The 20111-nt window shown below is 51.6% G+C and overlaps 3 protein-coding genes across 18 annotated transcripts in view; 1 reads left to right on the top strand and 2 right to left on the bottom strand.

Annotated features, from left to right (window-relative positions):
• The window catches only part of CNOT1 (CCR4-NOT transcription complex subunit 1), a 74846-nt gene extending 72311 nt beyond the window's left edge, over window positions 1-2535 (top strand). For all 9 annotated transcript variants that reach the window (XM_080937122.1, XM_080937121.1, XM_080937116.1 and 6 more), the window contains 3 exons: window positions 1028-1160; window positions 1893-2027; window positions 2184-2535. In XM_080937122.1, coding sequence (XP_080793248.1) covers window positions 1028-1160; window positions 1893-2027; window positions 2184-2262 — 347 coding nt within the window. In that variant the 3' untranslated portion in view covers window positions 2263-2535. The remainder of the gene's footprint in view (window positions 1-1027; window positions 1161-1892; window positions 2028-2183) is intronic.
• A 104-nt stretch (window positions 2536-2639) lies between these two features.
• Window positions 2640-6383, bottom strand: SETD6 (SET domain containing 6, protein lysine methyltransferase). Its single transcript, XM_080937124.1, has 7 exons — window positions 6040-6383; window positions 5825-5966; window positions 5521-5715; window positions 5276-5396; window positions 4380-4560; window positions 4153-4295; window positions 2640-4024 (listed from the first exon to the last, which is right to left on the bottom strand). The coding sequence occupies exons 1-7, from the start codon at window positions 6371-6373 to the stop codon at window positions 3722-3724; spliced, it is 1419 nt and encodes a 472-aa protein (XP_080793250.1). The 5' UTR covers window positions 6374-6383; the 3' UTR covers window positions 2640-3721.
• Window positions 6384-7387: 1004 nt separating this feature from the next.
• NDRG4 (NDRG family member 4) overlaps window positions 7388-20111 on the bottom strand; it is a gene marked incomplete at its 5' end in the record, with an annotated part of 34976 nt that continues 22252 nt past the window's right edge. Inside the window, 15 exons of one of the 8 annotated variants that reach the window (XM_080937411.1) lie at window positions 7388-9049; window positions 9826-9864; window positions 10998-11049; window positions 11182-11217; window positions 11361-11408; window positions 12133-12184; window positions 12264-12320; window positions 12881-12984; window positions 13268-13324; window positions 13415-13501; window positions 15276-15336; window positions 15475-15537; window positions 15619-15739; window positions 15962-16067; window positions 18980-19067. In XM_080937411.1, the coding sequence (XP_080793537.1) occupies window positions 8895-9049; window positions 9826-9864; window positions 10998-11049; window positions 11182-11217; window positions 11361-11408; window positions 12133-12184; window positions 12264-12320; window positions 12881-12984; window positions 13268-13324; window positions 13415-13501; window positions 15276-15336; window positions 15475-15537; window positions 15619-15739; window positions 15962-16067; window positions 18980-19000 (1059 nt within the window). In that variant the 3' untranslated portion in view covers window positions 7388-8894. Of the gene's footprint in view, window positions 9050-9825; window positions 9865-10997; window positions 11050-11181; window positions 11218-11360; window positions 11409-12132; window positions 12185-12263; window positions 12321-12880; window positions 12985-13267; window positions 13325-13414; window positions 13502-15275; window positions 15337-15474; window positions 15538-15618; window positions 15740-15961; window positions 16125-18979; window positions 19068-20111 lie in introns of those variants that run through there. The other 7 variants (XM_080937406.1, XM_080937407.1, XM_080937408.1 and 4 more) reach the window with 7 other exon arrangements.

Below are 20111 nucleotides of genomic sequence, written 5' to 3'. Positions count from 1 at the left end.
TTGAAGATCAGCAGGTCATGCTTCAGTGCATGAAGTTTTCTTGGTTTTTGCTTTGAACTTGTTCTTCAGGGCACCCTTCACTGCTTTGTCATTGGTCTAGGAGAGCCATATGTAGCTAGTCTGTTGCTAGTATGCCACCATGGTGTTAGGAGTGGGGCATGTCAGGCAAAACTGCTAGGTTACTTCAGACTACTTATATTAACATAACCTGCTCAGTCTGTATAATTGTTACCTGTGTGTTTTCTATCAGGACTGACCATTTGGTATTGGATAGCCAATTGCTGTCCTCTTCTTTGGGAAGACAAGACTAGTTTTTCTACTCTCAGCATTCCTTGGTTTCTATAGTTCTTTGTGTAGAATTGAATGTTATCATCCTTTAGACAAATGATAAAAGGTACAAAGTAATCAACGGATGAGATCTATTGCCACTTGGGCATAGTGGAAGATTCTGGATTTGATACCCTTTCTCCCATTCATTATTCTACCAAGATACCATTCCTTTTCAAAGTGTAAGGATCTTTAGGGGCAAGAATCTTACACTAAGGGCTTTAGAGTCAGGACTGTTTTTGTCAGGAAGACATAGCTTTTGTTGTGTTTGATATTGTGTACATGTGCACACAGTAATTTTTCAAGTACTACATTAAATGAAATGTTTTAACTAGTTGGATGTTGACAATGCAGAATTAGCTTGCCATTGCTGTGACATTAAAGGAAATCTGTAGAATGTAAAACAGTGGTCCTTCAAGATTTTCAGTAAAGAAATTTTTAGAAGAATGTCAGAATTTTGCTGATTCATAATATAGACTGCAAATAAAACCTACAGAAGCAAAAGGAAAAAAAAAGGTTGGTGTCCAAATTAGAATAACCTTCACAATTTGTATGCCATCCTTGCCCAAGGCCCACCATGCTAATTGTGTCTGACTGATGGTATCGGTCCCCTTAAGAAACCAAAGCCTATGAAGATTTATTTGTGTCTCATACTGGCCTTCCAGAGTAAATACTGAACCTAGTTTCCCTTAATTTTTAGGCCGGTATCTCTTTTTAAATGCAATTGCAAACCAGCTGCGGTACCCGAACAGCCACACTCACTACTTCAGCTGCACCATGTTGTACCTTTTTGCTGAGGCGAACACTGAGGCAATCCAGGAACAGATCACAAGGTGAGAGAGATTTATTTATGCTCTTCTCTCCTGTATTCTGTTTGTAAACCTGACTGTCCTGAAGTTCACTATGTAGACCAGGCTGGTTCAAACTTGTTGATCCAACTGCTTCTGCCTCCCAAGTGCTAGGATTAATGGTGTGCTCCTCGTCTGTATTCTGAAATGAGCTCTGTCCTGCTGAACCATGTTTGAGGGATTACAAAGCAAGTTGATAATGACAGTAGTTTTCCCCGAAATGCTGGGGACTAGTTTATAATGAAACCAACATTAGTTTCCTCCTGGTGGTAGCAGTGGGAATAACATTCTTTATACAGAATCTTGTTGATTTTTTTTTTTTTTTTTTTTTTTTTTTTGGTACTTTATTTTTTAAGGTTTTAAGGGGAAACAGTAGGGTCATACTGTTTAAACTGTAAAGGATTGGAAATTAGTGCATAATAGTGTGTGCATACGAACTTCTAATTTAACTATTCACACAACTAAATGGTAATGCCCATGGTTCTTACCTCCATCTGTGCTTGCTGCATACTTGGAAGGCAGTGTACCGTTTTGTTTGTCTAAAGCTTCAGCAGCAAAGGTATGAGAATAAAGAATTGGTTCTAGCCAGCCCTTGTCATATATAAAGAATCTCACTTATTTCCATATGCTAACTTCTATGTGAATTCGGGGAAAGGGGCAATGGAGGCATAGTTGTGAATTTGTTTTTTATGTATTAACTCTTCTATACCTTTTTAGGGTTCTCTTGGAACGGTTGATTGTAAATAGGCCACATCCTTGGGGTCTTCTTATCACCTTCATTGAGCTGATTAAAAACCCAGCATTTAAGTTCTGGAACCATGAATTTGTACACTGTGCCCCAGAAATTGAAAAGTGAGTTGAAATGTTAATTACTAAGTGGGGAGACAGAAAAGAATGCTTCTAATTTGGGACTATGAGTTAAAGGGCAGTTACAGCTAATTCAAGATTAAGAGAACTTTAGCCTGAAGTTTGTTGTGAAGTTAATTCACGCTTGTCTCCACTTCCCAGGTTATTCCAATCTGTTGCGCAGTGTTGCATGGGACAGAAGCAGGCTCAGCAAGTAATGGAGGGGACCGGTGCCAGCTAGATGAACTGTATATCCCTCGCAGAGGCATCGGCCTTGGTCCTGCTGAACCAAGTTCATAAACTGAAGAATCCTCTAAACTCCTCTTGACTTTCCTAGCCCTTTGGTTCTCAGGCGTCTGCCCCACCAACTGCTGGGGTTGTCTCCTGTCTATGTGGGCAAGTTCCAAAGTTTAAATGCATTTTTTTTTTTTTTTTTTTTGACTCTTGGCCAAAATTTAGAAGATGCTGTGAATATCATTTTGAACTTGTGTAAATATATGAAAGAGAAAGCTTTTGTCTGGAACTTCTTGGGTTTGTGCAAAGTGTCTTAAGTATGTATGTAAACTACCTTGTAATGATGGCATGCTCTTGTCTCGGGGCATAGCAGCATGTCTTCCAACACCCATGGCATTCCAAAGAATAGCAAAACATTGAATTCATGCTTTTTTTTTTTTTTTTTTAAATGTAGCTAGGGAAGCTTAAACACTTAAGTTCGAAATGTAGACTTGATAGGCTCTTTAATAGTCTGGGAGCACAGGAAGATTTCACATTTGAGACCCAGGGGGTCCTGCTTGCCTTTGCAAAGTAGTTGACCTGCTTCATGGTCCTAAGGGACAACATACCTGAAAAGGAAACCATCTCTGGTCTGGGGTTCATTGCATCACCATGTATAGCCCAGTTAAATAACAAGAGTCATAAAAGGATCAGGATTGCAAATGTTCCATGAACAGCTAGGCCCATGTTATATTTTGTAGCCTTCGTAGTTTCTGGGCCTTAATCAGCTTTCATGTATATGTGAGGATGGTAAACATTAAAGTCATGACATGCATACGAGTCCACTGTGCCTTTCTCAGTAGCAGCAGCCAGTGCTACAAGTGGACGGGAAGTAGTCAGTTCTTAATGACCAGATTTTCCTAGTACTACTTCATCCTTTTGGAGTCCTGCCACTACATAGCCAACATCTCCTGCCTCCCTGGAATATTAACCACCCATAGTAAGGAAACCTTTGTATTCTGTTTCTGTGTCAACGGGAGGAAGCTTTTGGGGCTAGGAAAATCTGTGTGGTTAAACTATATTTCAAAACTTAAATTTAGGTGTGTGTGGGTTTTGTTTTGGTATGATTTATTATTTGAAACAATTCCATTTTGAAAGGTGTGTTGTGACTCTGAGAATCAACTTTAGGCCACTGGTAAGACATCTGTCATACTTTACAGGAAATGTGCTTAAGAGAGGTTGAGCTTCTCAAAGTTGAACTCAGCCCATATTTATTTTCTAGAAAATCTGATGGCATTAGTAAAAATAGCATGTTCTTAAGTATGCTGATCTCAATCCAAGTCCACATGTAACTTTTGCCTTGGGTCAATCCAAGATTACCTTTAGCTACTTTTCCTTTGATTCTGACTGCCTAATAGCCAAAGTCCCACATTTCCCTCCTTCCCAAGCAACAGAACATGAGCTTAAAAGGCTCCCAGGACAACTGCTTAACTTGTGAGCTCCAACAGCCGATGTAAGATCATTTTCTGACCATAGCGGACCTGTAAGGCTTGCTGTTCCCGCCAGCTCAGCTTGGTGTAGACTTCCTTATTACTGAGTAAGCCCTGCTCGGTTTCTAGGTCTGTGGCATAGGTCTGTAGGGTCAACACAACACTGTCTCGAAGAAGTTGTTTCCATGATTCTTGGAGCTTGGGGATATCTGTGATTGCCAGACTGTCTTCAGTCTCTTCCTCTCCCCATCCAGCTTGCTCTTTATAGTCTCTGAACTCCTCAGCAGGCATACACAGTACCTAGAAGGAACACAGGACCTTTAGTTGAGATGACTTCAAGACAGCCACACCACTGTAGGGAAAGTAGGTCCCCCTTGTTTTTGGTTTTATTCCAAACACCAGCACCCCATACCCTGTCAACCCTGTACCTTAAGTGTTGTGGCTAGCTCCTCTTGAGTCAGCACCTCCTCACAGCCTATCACAAAGGCTCCCTCTTCCCCTACCATCTCCTGTTTGCACAAGAAATCCCAGCGTTCACTTAAGAGCAGCCTTTCAGTTTCATCCTCTGTTCCTATAAAGTAATGGATGAGGTGAACAGACAACTCTAGCAAGCTGTCAGCAGAGGTAATACAGAATCTGGGATGGGCAGACGCACCCTGCAGTGCGGCGTCTCGGACTGTCACCATCTGAATGTCCGCAGTGTCATTTGTGTTGTCCGGATAGGGCTCAGCAAAGCCATACATATGAATCAGTTGCCAGTTAGCCATTTGCCCGTATGTGTTGAAGATTTCCTGACCTTCAAGAATGGGCTGAGTAGCCACCATCCGGAGATAACCCTGGGTTAAAAGGATAAAGCTGGGACCACACCTTAGCCCCCACCAGCCTATGAAGACCACTTCCCTCTTGGAAGAGCCTATTGAACTATGGGTTGAGGCCACAGACTGTCTACTGTTGTGCCCTGCATTACTTAAGGGGTTAAAACCAACTTTAGAGGTCAGCTTAGTATCTGCCTAGTTACAGCACTAGGTTTTAAAAACCACAAGCTTAGGTGTGGTGATTCACAACAGCGCTCTGAAGGCAACCTCCAGAGTCTAGCCAGGGCTATATTAAGACCTTGTTTCAAAAAACAGAACAAGTTAAACCTCGTGTCAAACTAGAAATGGAGGCAAAGAAGTCACATCTTACGCTGGAGAACAAGTTTTTACATGTGTAGACTAAAACTGGAAGCTATGGGCCTGGGATCTTCAATCCTGCCTCAGCCTCCTAAGATACAGGTGTAAGGCACAAGGCTCACATCATTTGCCAATACGTACGCCTTCTCAAGTTTCCATACGGAATTGACACTGGCCCATGAACATCCCACCTCTGAATAGTACTGAACTACTGCAGTTCCATGATGCCCTTCACAGGAAGGGCTTGAGGTGACTGGTGGGCTTAGGGTGTGTATCCACACAGGAGAACTAATCTCACTACATCGTCAAGAAGGAGTCTGGAGCCCAGTGATTTGGCTTGTAATGCACACAACCTGACCAGGGATAGGGGTCCACTCACTGCAGAGTACTCTAGATTGGCATTATGATTGGCTATGTGGTTTAATATGTCTGCAGCAGGCACCATCAAGGGGGAGTTGGGCTCCTTTTCTTCATCATCATCCTCCAGCGGTTCTTGAAAGCTGTCGCAGAGAGAATTTAGCTAAGGCTCAGTCTTGGGTGAAGAACCTGGAAGTTAACTGTTCTTTCCCACCTTCCCCCTCAAAGATGAGGGTCTGTTCCTCTAGGTTTTAATCACTGACCTACCTATAAGCCATCACAAGAGCCACGAGCTGGCGATAGAGTTCCAGGGAGCGAACAGTAGGGCTGAAAAGATCGGAGTGAGCCTCCATGAAGGGTAGGACGATGGAGTAGTATTCGCTGCGGATGTTCACCAAATCCTTTTCCACGGCCTCTGGGACACCTGTACCCTTCAGGAGGCGCAGCCGCTCTTCCTCCGGCCTGCAAGAACAGCCCACCTAGGCACCTTCACAGCCTGCCGCTCTCACGCAGTCCCCAGAGCAATGTTACTGAAACAGGTTCTCCCCGGCCCTTCACCCTCGGCTCTCACCAAAACATGGGATGCTCCAAACGCCCCAGCTCAGGCCAGAGAGCGAAGTAGGGGCTCCAGGGTGAGGCTGGGGCCTGCAGCTCGTGGAGCAGCGCCAGCAGCAGCGGCACCCACCCTGACAGGCTCTGCAGCGCGCTTCGCTCTAGGGAAGACACCGGGTGAATGTCCAAGCGCGACTCCCTTGCCAGCCTCAGAGCCAGTCCCCTGCCCCTTACCTCGCTCGAGCAGGCCGCTGATGGAACAGGTGTGGGGAGACAGAAGCGCGGACCGCGGCACTGCGAACAGCAGCTCCCCGGGCTGCACGCTCTCTCGCGCCACCATGCCATAGCCGGCCACAGTGCCCTCCCGGCTCACCATCACCTTGGGACTCAGCTCCAGTCCCACTCGCGTGCACCAGCGCAGAAAGCCGGCCACCGCGTCACTCTCGTGCTCTCCGCCTCTGGGCCCCGCCGGGAGCGGCAGGGGCGCGCTGGCAGCTCGTGTTACAGGGCAGGGAGCGGCAAGGGGCGACCCGACACCTACCCGCGCGCGCTTGGCGGGGGCAGCCATGCTGCGAGCAGCCGGGTCTTCGCTGCGCTTCCGGCGCCGCGGGACGCCAGCGGACGGGGCGGAGCTCGGCGTTCCTACTAACCCGCTCCGATTTCGGAACCGCGCGTGCGCGAGCCACAGGCTGGTTCTGTGCTGCCTCCCAGAGAGCGGGGTGCAGTGACTGACCTCTTGTGCTAACCATCTACTGCACCGACTTTCCTTCCGTTAGTCGGTTTACAGGTGGGTTTGAAGTGGCCGGAAGGGTTTCCACATCCCTCCTCCTCCCACACAAACCTTTAGAAGGGCGCGCGCGCATACACACACACCCCTGCATAAAATAGAACCTTACATCAGGTAAACAAATAGTAAAATTTGGCAGTTTAATCCCAGTACTTGGGAGGCTGAGACAGTGGGATTACTGGGAGTTCCTGGTAAACCTAGGCTACAGAGTTACACCATGTCCCCAAAGCAACTAAAACCGAGCAAAAAAAAAAAAAAAAAAGTGGTGTGCCCTTGCCTCGAAGAGGTCTTACTGGCTAAGCTTTCTGCTCAGCTGTGAGACAGAGCGTCAGGACTGGTAAAATTATCTCAACCAGAGTATATAGCCTTCTTAGTAGAACCTTGCCCATCATGTGTAAGCACCCTGGTTCAATCTCTATCACCCGAAAATGGAAAAAAAAATTTAGGCAGGGTGGCCTACATAATTCCAACACTGAGGATACTGGAGACCAGCCTGGGCTACAGAATGAGATTGCTCAAGCTCCCCCACCCCACATGTGTATAACAGGCAGTGATGTTAGCGGTACAGAGAAACGATCACTATCTTCCATCTGAGCCTCAGGCAGCCAGAACAGTTCAGCCTTCCTTGTGATAAGAAACCACGACATACATACACTTAATTTCTTTATTAGTTTTTCTGCACAGTTATCTTTCTATATTCACAAGGATTTTTGTTTTGCATTTTTGTAATCTCAAAGGTTCCTATCAGCCACCAGAATACACAAAATTAGGCTCTTAACTTTGTACAGAGAGGAAAGTAATGAACTCCACTAAAAGTTCATCTTGACCAAAGAGAAGACAACCATCAATGGGCAGCCACATACAGGGGGACCTGATATACATACATACATACATACATATATATATATAATGTATATGTATTTATAGATATCTTAAGAACACAGCAAAAAGATGTCCAATACTTGAAGTGATATCTACACTAAGGGATTAATTCTACCAGCTTTAAACAGTCACATTCAGTATTCACGGAAGCACGCGAGTGAACAGAACCGGGGATAGGATACACTCCACTGGACTCCAGAGCAGTCTAGAAATGGCTTACAGTTAAAGAAAGGGGTGGCATGTGCCACAGATACATGGATGTAAGTGTCCTCTTGCCTCAGAACACCCACACAACACCACATACATCACCTCACCCCATGTTCACACTTAAGTGCTTTCTTCTCTGGGGATGACAGTGGATGAAACCAATGGCCAGGCTGAAACAATAGCTCTGGGCTGTGAGAGTCTACTGACTGAGATGGCAGACATAGTTGTGGGCTGTAGGAGGCACAGAGCCTTTGTTCACCTCAAGCTATTTCCCACCCAAGAACCAGACAATCTCCAAACCCTCTAGCAAGCAGAGGTCACTGTATCTTTCTGTCTTGTATCTTTCTAACGAGCTCATTTCTCAAGTAATGTCTGTGACACACTGGTCCAAGTTGACCAGGGCACTTCCACAAACACTTGTTGAAATCTGGGACAAGAGGGTCCTACAGTACCTGCCAGCTCCCAAAGGGATAATCATGAAGTTCTCAGGGGCTACTCACAGCATACAAAGCAATCAACATTTTACCTCCGCCAACACGGATAACAGACCAGGTGACCTTTGCCTCAAAGTGGGACATGGCCTTGTGGTGGCAGGGTATGGGGGTTCCTGCCCCCATGTCAGGGTTCTCCATATTCTGTCTTCAGCCTGGCTGGACTTACGGATCACCTGTCCTGCCCAGAGAGCACCAGGAAAATGGCTGTCTGCTTAGAGCGCCCTCTTGTGGCTTCCATCCTCACGGCTGTTACCTCTCTACTATTAGGTGTGCTTGGTGCAATGGTTACAGGAAAGGGACACTCTGAGGTTCAAGGCTCCCCACTGGTTTGACTCCCACTCACATCAGCGCCTTGGCTCGGCACCCATCATCTTCAAACCCCACATCTGCCAGCTCCAGGTGGTAGGCTGTGCCTTCTTCAGCGCTGTATCCTATATCCTGGCCACACCCCAAGATGAGGGGAGCTGTACCAACCAGTGACCACGTTGAGTGAGATGGGAGTGTATAAGGTGAGCCCCTCACACCATCTAAGACTGTTGTGCTGTGCTGCTCCGTCCTAAGGTGGATCCCCTCATTGTTTTTGTTTAAATAAAAGAGAAGTAACCCCATTTCCTCCCCTTCACTCTCACAAAAATAAACTAAAGGGAAGATGAGCCGGTGCAGAGATGGCAGTGGGACCTGGGGGCAGGTAAGCGGGCATCTTGGGCAGGACGAGGGCTTCAGCAGGACACCTCCATGGTATGGTTGACCTGGCCCATTCCCTCACTGCTGTCTGAGTGGGCACAGGGCTGAGGGCGGCTGCCGTCCACGGAACTGGCGCTGGTGAGGGACGCAGTACGTGAGCGCGCAAGGCGGGTCATGCTGGCTGAGGGCACTGTGGACAAAAACAGGGTCCTGAGAACAGGCGGGACAGGTACGGCAGGTGGGAAAGAGACAACGTAAGCCAAGCGCCAGTGAGACCCAGTCTTGCTACACACAGAGGCCCATCCCAAGCCAGGGTGCTGGCACTGGCTATACCAGGCCAAGGCATGCAGGGCCAGCCAGCAACAGTGAGCAGGCCAAATGGGCTGCAGCCAGCAGGATCCTAGGTCCCAGCAGCTACCCAGAGCTATGGCCAGAGCAGGGCAGGTGCTTAGTAGGCACCCTGAGCTGGGATAGGGAGGTCAACTAGACCTGCATCCAAAGAGTGACGGGGATGGGGTGGGAACTAGACCTGCATCCAAAGAGTGACAGGGATGGGGTGGGGGGGAGGGCAGGACTGCTTCTGGGAAAGACACAAACAGCCACAGATTGTCCTGAATCTTGCTTCTACTATTGTAGGTAAGGCCAGACCTGGAGGCTGGGCAGGGGGCAGACATGATGTCTGCAAGGCAAACCTAGTGCCGTGTTCAAACCTAGTGCTGTGTTCTAACTCCCAAAGCTCTGGAAGCCCCCACAGCCTGCAGCAACCTAGAAACAAGATGACTGCTCTGAGACCAGCCAGCATCAGGTCCCATACAGGACGGAGCTCTCAGCAGACCAGGGTCTGTGGAAGAGCAGGGATCCCGGGGCTTTGAGCTGAGCAGACACAGTGTGGCTGCAGCACGGCCGAGGAGCAGGGGAGGGGCTAGGCAGGGTGTACATGCATCAGCAGAAGAGCCATGGGGCTACCTGCTCCTCCACTCAGCCTTCGGTCCTTCAAGTGTGCAACTGAGAGAGAAGACAGCCAGAGAGGGCGAAGGGAGGGGAGACACAGAACATGGTGAAGATCCGGGCCAGGCCGAGGGTACCGAGATGGGCGGAGGTGAGACAGACAAAGTGAGGGGCAGGGCTGACCTCTGAAGGCCCGCTGCTGCAACCCATCCAAATGGCAGCCCACGGAAGCCACACAGCAGGCCCGACAGCAGTGTCCGCCCTCTTCTCCGGCTCAGGCTGTGGCTTAGGGCTCATGGAGGCCACATCCCAGGCTAGTGTTCTCACCACCCGCTCTCCCACAGTGAGGCCCTTCTGACTCCTGGGATGACTGGTGTCGTTCTCTTGAAGCCCAAGGGCACACTCTAGTGCCCACAACTATTGCTTCTTTCTGGCCTCACAGATGTCTGCCAAGCTCCAAGAGCTCATGGGACCCAGAGTGGCATTCTGGCTGGTTCTCCCTGCCTGCTGTGCCTCTCTTTGCTCTACTCCCTGAGAAGCTGGCAGGGTGGAAGGATAAACTATTGCTGGCCCACGGAGGCCCAAGCTCTGGAGGCACCACAGTGAGGGAGAGAAGTGAGCTTCTTGATGGTTGTGTGCTGGGAAGAGGGACAGGAATGTGTGTGTGTGTGTGTGTGTGTGTGTGTTGTTCCAGGAAGGATAGAGGATTGAAAGCTGGGTTAGCCCTTGTTCCTGGATGATCTCCAGGCTCCCTTCTGCAAGTCTGGGTGTGCTAATATGCAGATGTCCCCTTCCCTTCTCTAGGCCCAGACTCCATGGGGTTGAGTGCTAACCTTCTACTGTGACAAAGGGCCTTTAGGTACCATAAGCCCATTAAGACATGGGTGACTCATCTGAAACAGGCTTCCCTAACAGAACCTGGCCTAGGTACTGGACCCTCAAGGGCTGGGGGAAGAGTTCTCTCCCAAACAGGCCCCCACATTGGGCTCAGAATAGTATTTAAGGCTCTACCCAGGCAGAGAAGTGGGCTGGCCTGGGACACACAGCTTACAGTGTATGTAGAAGCTGGGGAGAGAATCATAGTCTTTGGGGTGCAGGTGATTAAGAAGGCACTCACCCACAGACTCCCCAGCGCATGGGTAATGTGCTCCTATCCCTTGCCCAGCCAGGGTGGGTAGTGGTGTACTTACTGTAGCCCATGCCTTGCAGGAAATATTTGAAGGCCTCAGTCAGCTTCCCCGGCTGTAAGCAGATGGACAGAACATGCTTTGACTGGCTCCTGAACCTATTGGGGAGGACGGGGAGCCCTTATCCCTCCACCCCCGCCCCTGCAGACAGGAAGGGTGACAAAGGTAGGAGGCCCAAGAGTCTTACCTGTGTCACCTGAGGAAGACCACCAGAATCTGCCATCTGAAAGAAACAGCAGGGTAAGCTGTGGAGCCCCTTCCCAACACCCCAACAGACCGAGCTGTTCAAACACCCACTCCTGATCCCACGCTGTCCAGCAGACCCCTCCCTGCAGCTGAGCATGGGATGGGGGTGGGGTGTCTCACCTTCAGGAAGGTTGTGGTGGTTGGGTCCAGTTTGGAGTTACACTCAACCTGGGGACAAGGAGGCAGCTGCAATAAAGATCCTTGCTCCACTGCTTAGGCAGGTTCTGTGCCCAGAGCAAGGAGGGGAGGGAGGAAAGTACAGCCCCAAGGCCCTCACCCCCCAGGCTTTTTCCTGGTAGGACTTCCTGAGTCCTCGGAGGCCTGTTGGTCTGAGGGGCCTGGGATTGCAGTCAGAACTACAAGTGGGACAGGAGTTTATCCCAGAAGGCCAGGATCACTCCAGCAGGATGGACCAGAGGATCCAGACAGTGGGCTCCAGAGGTGCTAGGGAACAGGAGGCAACACCGGAGGCCCTGCCTAGGCCAAGATGGCTGGTGCAACCTACACTCTACCCTCACAGCCTTTCCCTGGGTTCCACGGCTCCCAAGGTACCTGTATTCAGAGGTTCCCACCCTGAAGCTGCCAGGGCTCCAACAGAAACAGTGACACACACTGCCCCATACTGAGCCTGTGTGGCTCCACGGTGAGTACTGATGTGCAGGGGGGTTACTTCTGGGTCCACTTGGGCTCTAAGCTGCAAGTGTATGGAGACCGAGACTGCAGGGAAGAGGAGAGACCACTAGGCAGCCTGGTCCTAGCCTTAGCTCTATCCGTTCTCCAGGCCTCTTCACCTGGATGGTGGGAGTGGTCAGGTCCCAACACATGGCTGGGTACTAAAAGATCTGGGAAATCCATCGCTCAGCGCCTGCCCTGGTCGGACAGTCACACTCACCACCCCGTCCTCAGCAGGTGCGTTATCTCCGACGACCAGCATCACTGGGCAGCTAGAAGACAAAGGATAAGGGTCATCTGGCCTGGGTTTGGGGCAAAGGCAGGAACTGGCGGAGGGCAGAAGTTACTCACCGGAGTGTCTTGGCATTGGGCACCGTCCCGGGCCGGTTAATGTCAAGGTCTCTGCGGCTGTTGGGGAGGGGCAAAGGTAAAGAGGGTATCCCAAGGGTGGATCCCCAAGTCTGTCAACTGGTAATCCATCAAGTCCTGAACTTGCTCTGCACACACAAGGCCGTTTGGATTCTCCTTATGTTGATTCCCTTCCAGAGGCCCCAGGCTGTGCCCAGTATGTGGTATTTGTGTCCTTCCCATCCCTGCTCTGGGACCACACAAACGATGACCCTTACTAATTACTTGCACCAGGGTCTCTTCCTCACTAAAAGTCTGCGAGCGCAAAAACACAGCTCTTTTTCTTCTGAAAGGTGGGCTACCCTTTCAGAAGAGCGCCCAAGGCTTCCACAAAGCACCGTGGGGAACCTGCAACCTCATCTGACCTTCGCTGTACAGGACCGAGTCCTGTGGTGGGGACCAAGGGTTGTGCCGACATTCTCTCCAGCCAGCAAAGGAGAAGAACCCAGTGACCAGATCCATGGCCCTGTGCCTCCTCAGCTCTGAGGAAGCTTGTCTACAAGCCGAGGACGGAGCTGCCTGCTCTGCACCTTCCCACGGGGGATGGGGGACACCCACACCTGTTGTACATGTTCCAGAAGAGCTGCAGGTTGGCCTGGTTCACCACGTTTGAGATCTGCTGACGGTAGCTCTGTACCAGCTCCGTGTTGTTCACCAGTTCCTCCTGGGCATGGGAGGGCGGGAGGGGGCACACACAGGCAGAAGGGCAGGGGCAAAGGGCTCTGAGAGGGCTTGTGGGAGAAGCCAGGTCCCACTCCCAGCAGGAGTGGTCTGGAAGGCAGAGGAGGTGCCTCAGGAGTGGAGAGGCTTCCCACAGGCCACCTCAGAGGGGCACTAGGACTCAGCCCTGCTTGACCTGCAGCAGCCACCCACCCATGCTGGCTGAGCCCCAGCCAGCAGCCCCTGCTCCTGAGGACACCCGATGTGCAGTCTGACCCACCACTTACCTGGCTGAAGAGATGGGAGAGGATAGTATCTGGTAAGGTGCTGGTCAAGCCAGAGAGCTACAGCAGGGAGGGAAGGCCAGAGTGAGACCGTGAGACCCGTGAGCTCACGGATATCAAGTCCAGGGGCCATGTGCACTCGGTGCTCACCTTGGTGGCGGCCCAGTCAATCCAGCCTTTGCCATTGGGGTCAATGTTCATCAACACTAGCCCCTCCACCAAGTCAGGGAAGATGAGCTGCAGGGCAAGGAGAAAGGCAAGTCAGGCCATGTAACTCTTGCTTGGTGAGGTCTTCGAGGTATGACGGATGGGCTGTGTAGCTTGGTGTGTGTAGGAAGTCAAATGCCGGGAGCTGTGCGGGTCCTCTCTGCCCACCCCTAAAACTTCTCTTAGATGGAATCCATGGCTACAGCAGCCTTTTACCTTTCTAGCACGTGTGTTTGTATGTGCGTGTGATTCTGGGGAGTGGGATCCAGGGTCCTCCTACACGTTCCAGCCACACACTCATCTATAAAGCCACGATTCTTTTTATTATTTTGTCTCTGAAGGTGTTGCAAACGGAGTAATGAACATCTTTAAATCTTGCTAATTCTCTCTCTCTCTCTCTCTCTCTCTCTCTCTCTCTCTCTCTCTCTGTGTGTGTGTGTGTGTGTGTGTGTGTGTGTGTGTGTAGGGAAGCAAGACTCTAGTGGAAATTGGTCCTTTTCTTTCCACCACATGGGTCCAGGGGATCAAATTCAGCCTGTCAGGCTTGGTGGCAAGCCCCTCTACCTGCTGAGCTGGCTTGCCAGCCCCTCCTTAAAACAGCTTTTTATGGCTGCAGAAGCTCCTGTGGTGGAAGATAACGTAGCCAGCCTGTGCTGACTGGGACAGAGACCTTCGAGTTCTGTTCAACTGTTCCTGTGTGCAGAACAGGAGACATACTCATACTTCAAGCCCTGCAGCCAGTCTGCAGAGTCTGGGGTAGTGTACAGCTAATAAAATGACTGTTGGAAAGGAAACTGTGGAAATTCTTTTTCAACAATAATATATGTTTGGATGCTGAAACAGTTCCTGGTTTTAGAGATGGCTTCTCTGCCTAGCCTGCTATTTCTGAAATGTGGTTCTCTTCAAACCTCAGAACCAGAATGCAAGTGTAGAGTTTGGTTAAAGGACCATTTGTGTTCATAAGGCACTGCGCCCATTGGGGACAACCTCTGTTGGTGGACAGAGTGACCAGTTACAGCTCGTCACTAACCTGAATTCTGGCTTTGGGGAACAGTGAAGCAGGTAGTAGCTTGCAGTTTTCTGAAGCAACGCTTAGGGAAGGAGCTGCCTTTTCTGTTCTATTCTAATATTCATTTATGATTAGTATGTCAGGCACGTTGTAGTTTGTGCAGAGGCCAGAGGACAGCCCTGTAAAGTCCCTCTCCTCCTTTGTGTGGAGTTTGGAGGACAGCTCTAGAGTCCCTCTCCTCTGTGTGGGCTCCAGGGACTGAGCTCTTGTGGTTCACTTGTTGAACCATCTTGATGTTCCATCTATTATTATTATTACTACTATTATTGTGTGTGTGTGTGTGTGTGTGTGTGTGTGTGTGTGTGTGTGTGTGCCCGCGCATGCTAGGGATGGGACCCAGAGCCTCACCCATGCAAGGCAAACACTATCATGGAGCCACATTCCTGGCATCTTCCCCCATCCCTACCCCATTTCATTCTAAGCTAATTTCTAGGAGGGGAAAAGGGAAAAGGGCTTCTCTCAGCAAAAGGGAACAGAAAAGAGGAGGAGGAGGAAGAGTGGGGAAAGCCCTTGTGGCCCAGGGGTCACCCTCTAGGCCTGGCCTGGGGGGGATTCTTTTTTTTAACATTCATTTATTTAATGTATATGAGTACACTGTAGCTGTCTTTCAGACACACCAGATCCCATTACAGATGGTTGCGAGTCACCATGTGGTTGCTGGGAATTGAACTCAGGACCTCTGGAGGAGCAGTCTCTGCAGCCCACCTGGGGGATGCTGAGGGTGGGGAAACTCACCGCAAACTTGGCCAGCACATAGGCTCCGGCTCCCACTCCAATGCCAATCACGTACTTGAACCTGAGGTAGAGCAGGGCTGGTTACTCTACTTCCCATGAAACTCAGCTCGAGCACACATCTCACCCACCCCCTCAGCTGAAGGCAGTGGTTTGGGCACCTCCTATCCGCAGCCAGAGTCGGGAGCTAGGAGGGACTTACCCAAAGTGCTGTACCACACTCGGGAGCATGGCAGCCAGCTGCTCCATAGAGGGGAACTGGTACCTGTAGGCACAGGGGAAGTTCAGGACCTGGCTACAGCGAGGGCACAGGGCTGGAGCGAGTGAAGAGACTGGGGACACCTACCCCTGAGGGAACTGTGACGCCCCCACCTGCTGCCCAGGGGCATCCACATGGCACACTACAAAGTGTTTCGTGATCTCCTGCATGTCCTCAAAGTTGAAGAAGGCGTTGAAGCACAGCTTGTCTGCAAAGAAACTCCTTTTAGTGGTCAAAATAGAGGACAGGCACCAAGAATGCCGGCGGGGGTGGGGGCATGGCCTGGCAGGTAAGGCGGGCTGGATGAGGCTAAGTCACAGAGGGAAGTGGGAACTGACATCTTAGGACCATGCCCAGAAGGAAGGAGCTCTTGATGCTACGCTAATTCAAAGCAGGAGCAGGCATGGGGAAGGAGACAGGCTGCACTTACGATTGAGACCCACGTCATGGTAGGTGAGGATGGCTGGGCGGTTTCCTTTGGGAGAGCCCCGGATCACCACATGCAGAAGGCCATAAGGCGTCTCGATGTCGTGTTCCTGGAGGAGACAGATGGCGCTCGACACTCTGGCTCTTGGAGAATGAGGTGATGGAGCCTCTAGCCAAGGTGTCTTTGTCATATCGCCTCAAGTCAGCCCCACAGAGGACAAATTAATGGAGCCTCCCTTTCGGAGGCGCTCAGCAGAGGAACAAAGTCCTGATTCTCTCCACAAACCCACCTGCCACGGTTTAGCTCCTGCTCTGCATCCAGCCTGCCACAGGGTCCCAGGAGGCCGGTTTTCTCCATTTCACAGAGTCCTCCCAAGAGGGCTCTGCCACCACAGCCCAGGCCCCACCCCCCACTACCAACCTACAAGGTGTGCTTGCTTCCTGCAGAATGACCTCTGTCGAGCCACCTAGGAACTACAGCAAACGCTTCTCTGTCGGCCATATCCTGTTTCTAAGTCACACGCCAGTCCTCACTGCTGCTGGCCCAAATTCCCTGCCCTCAGGCAGGACAGGGCTAGACATGCCTGCCCCCCAGGTCTTCACAGTGTCTCCTCCCAGGTCCTGAGATAGTGCCCCTTGACCTTGTTGCTCAGGTCTAGTCCTTCAATGGCACTTGGTTCTGTGAGGCTACTTCTCAAATCCTTATAGGGGTTTTGTGGGAGCTGCAGTATGTAGACAAGGTCCAGAGGAGGCACCATTGCAGCACCTGGTACCCCAGAACCTTGAGGGGATACTTTGTGGGTTGGCTTCTTTGCAAACAGGTCATTCCTGGGCACCCAGTCAGAAAACCCCAACAGGGTGGTCAGAGTTGAATATACCCTTCCCTCTACAGGGGTCCTGGTGTCACTGCCAGTGGCCCAGAGCTAGAGCTAGGGTTGCAGTTGCCCACAGGAAAGAAACAGGAAGTAACTGAGTACTGACTGTGTGCCAAGCTTCCTATCTGCCATTCAAGACAGAGGAGACCTAGACTCCATTTTGCAGACAGGGGCACTAGCTTCAGAAAAGCCAGCTTTCCACAGACTGGCTTTCTGGGTACAGTATGACAGGTTCAGTGTTCACACAGTATTTCCAGAAGGAAATGATAAAATGGCAAGCTTCCCATGATGGCTGGCCACACTCTGGGGTTCGAATTCTGTTGGGAGGCCTGAGATCTTCCTGTGGCCTTTAGTTAGGTCCAGGCCCAATGCATCGTCCCAGGCCTGTCCTCTCTCAGGACCCATCTGACTAAGAAAAGCTTCCTGTTCACTGGTGTCTGAAACGTGCCACCTCATTTATCCTGAAGTGGACCCCAGCCCTCTGCAGCTGGCTCTACAGGAAGAAACAGGCCCACAAAGGCGAAGAGACTTGCCCAAGGTCAAGCCCAGGGTTGAGGAGATGCCCGACCGGGGCCTTGGTTCTGCACTAACGAAAGCATTTTCTGAAGGGGAGGCTCAGGTCCACCCAAAGGACCTACCTCCTAAGCAGGCACCCCCACCCCAGCTGCTTTTCTCCTCTGGGGTCCCTGCTAAGGTCTCCTCACTGTTCTTGCAGCTCAGAGAAAGGGATGGTGCATGAGGTGCAGAGTGTAAAAGCGTCACAAGCCGGCAAAGCCGCACTCCTCAGCATTTGCTCTTGTTCTGCAAGGACACAGGGACCTAGGGACTCTCCAAAATCAGACCTCTGCCCTGAGTGTGTGAGGAGTGTCTGCTCCCTGCTCCCAGTGGTCTGCAGGCCCTTCCCAACCCTGACGTGGATGCCCAAGTCCTTATCCCTAGTCAGATACTGTAATTCACGGCACTGGCCAAGTAAGGTTCACTTCCCTGGTAGACAAGTGCTCCATGGCTTTGGGAAGGTGATGGAGAGCTAAGGGAGGGATGACAACCAAATTTCTTGTCCAGAGGCCTAGTGACCTTGACTGAACTGTTTCCAGGAACTTCTCTAACACCCCACCCTCCCCAACCCTGGACCGAGAACTCAGACCCAGCTTGCCTGACTACACAGAGGGAACAGGCCTCAAGGACCCAGCCCCGCAGGCTGTCAGCCCCTCAAGTGCCAGGGTAAAAGTGCTCCCATTGGCTCCTGGTGACGTCAGAGCCCCACCCCCCCAGGTGGGCGCTAGAGGGATGCATTGCGGCAGGCGGCAAGGGAGGGGGCTTTGACGTCCCCTTTCAGTCTCTCTCCTCACCAGTGACCTTGAGGGCTGGGGAGAAGAGGGTCAGAATAGGGCTCTCACACATCAGGGCGGAGGCTGTGGTATGATTTGTATTCAGCAGCTTCCAGGGTAATCCAGGAGACAAGGTCTCTGCCTGGGAGGGTAGGGCAGACTAGGACCAGGGACAAGAAAAGGAGGGATGAGTGATGTGCGGCCTGGGATGCAGGCAGGGCAAACCTCCTTGAAGAAGAGCACAGGGCTTGGGTAGCTGTTGCTCCTCCCCCATGGCAAGAGGAGGTATCCTGGGGCCCCACGCCCTGCCAGCTCAGTGCTCCAGCCTTGTCTTCCCTACCCAGTAAAGGAAGGCAGCACAGCATTCCCTTGACCCTTCTGCAAGTCTCCTACTGAAGACGGAGCCTCCCACCCTTCAGCCGAGCGCTGGGGACACACACGCAGCTATGAAGACATGATACCCTGCTGCAGCTAGCCAGCATCAAGACACTCTCCCAGGGCCAGACCCTGCAGGCATAACCCTGGCAGATGCTAAGAACATGCCATGGGCTCACAGAGGTCACACCAAGCTGAAGTGACCCCCAAGCAAGTAGGCAGACACCGGCGTTCCCATGTGAGGCAGAGAATGAGGACCAGCAAAGAAAGAGGTCAGTGCGCTCACACTTCCATTTCCCACACCAACCATCTTATCCTGCCCTCCACCCCGGGCGCGAATAGACCAGCATCCCAGCAGACCTGTCACCACAGAGTCCTCTGTAGGTCACAAGGATGCTCCGACCTCCCTGCCCATCCCTCAGCGGCCCCTGAACCCTCACTCACCCCATCCCAGCACTCCGGCATCTTGCCGAGGAAGGGAATTTGCTGAACCAGAAAGGGCAAAAGCCTGAGTCACTTGGTCTGGAGGGCGGGGGCAGCTTGGGTGGGAGACTTCGGCTCTGTGGTGGGGCAGAGCTCCGGTGATTTTATACACAGATCCTGGCCCTGCCCAGGCTGGTCCCTCCTCCCTGAAAGGTTTCTGAGCAGCTACTTGCTCACTCGGCGCCCTCGCTCCCGCATTGGCTGTTAGGAGACAAACCTGGCTCCAATTGGCTTCTGAGGTGCTCATTCACCCTGCCTCACTTCAACCCCGCCCGTCCTAGCCACCCAGCATCCTGATGCTTCCCAGCCCCTGCAGCTCAAGGGGATTTAGCACCCTGGCACCAGCCAACAGGTACATGTGTATGTGGTTCCCGGGAAGCAGCAGCTAGGGTCACACAGGTACCCTAGCATCAAGAACACAGAGGCGCCTTGCTCACCCGTGCGTATACCAATGCAGGGCTAGACCTGGGCATGCAGACCTGCGCCAGCACTTGGTTCTAGTCCCCTGGAAGCACCAAGGTCTTGGGAGGGCCCTAGCCCCAGTATCTGGAGGGCCTGACTCCGGAGCCCACCCATCCCAGCAAGATGACAGTCACTTAACTGTCCTTGAGGACAGCTACTGGACTATCTCTCCCCTTGGGTATCACCCACCCTGTCCATATGGATACCCGGGGCTGACACACAGCCCTAAAAGTGGAGTTTATGGCTCTGGAGGGCTGGACAGACTGCAGGGGCAGAAAAGAGGGGGAACAGGAGGGCACACTCCTGTGGAAGGGAAGGAGAAGCTGACATGCCTGTATCCCGCACACGCACTCCAACCACCCTGTGTTCTGAAGCCAGTCAGTATGGAGTCCAACTCCGAAGTCTCTGGAGAAGACTTCCCCCTGGCAGTGAGGCTCAGGGTGATAAGCTGGTCTGAGGCACACAGAGAGGGCAGACAGAGGCGGCGGCCCAGGGCCAAGAGAACGTGAGTGGCAGGGAAAACATGCTGGGGAGGGTCTGTGCCCCCACTGTCTTCTTGGTAGAGGACTATACTGCTGGTCCTTACCACCCTGCACCCTGGTGGGGCCCATGGGAAGGTGGCCAGCTCCCC

This window comes from Micromys minutus, assembly GCF_963924665.1.
Source record: "Micromys minutus genome assembly, chromosome: 24".
NCBI classification, from domain to species: domain Eukaryota; kingdom Metazoa; phylum Chordata; class Mammalia; order Rodentia; family Muridae; genus Micromys; species Micromys minutus.
The sequence above is the reverse complement of the archived record's forward strand: the minus strand, read 5'-3'. Positions and strand labels throughout refer to the sequence as shown.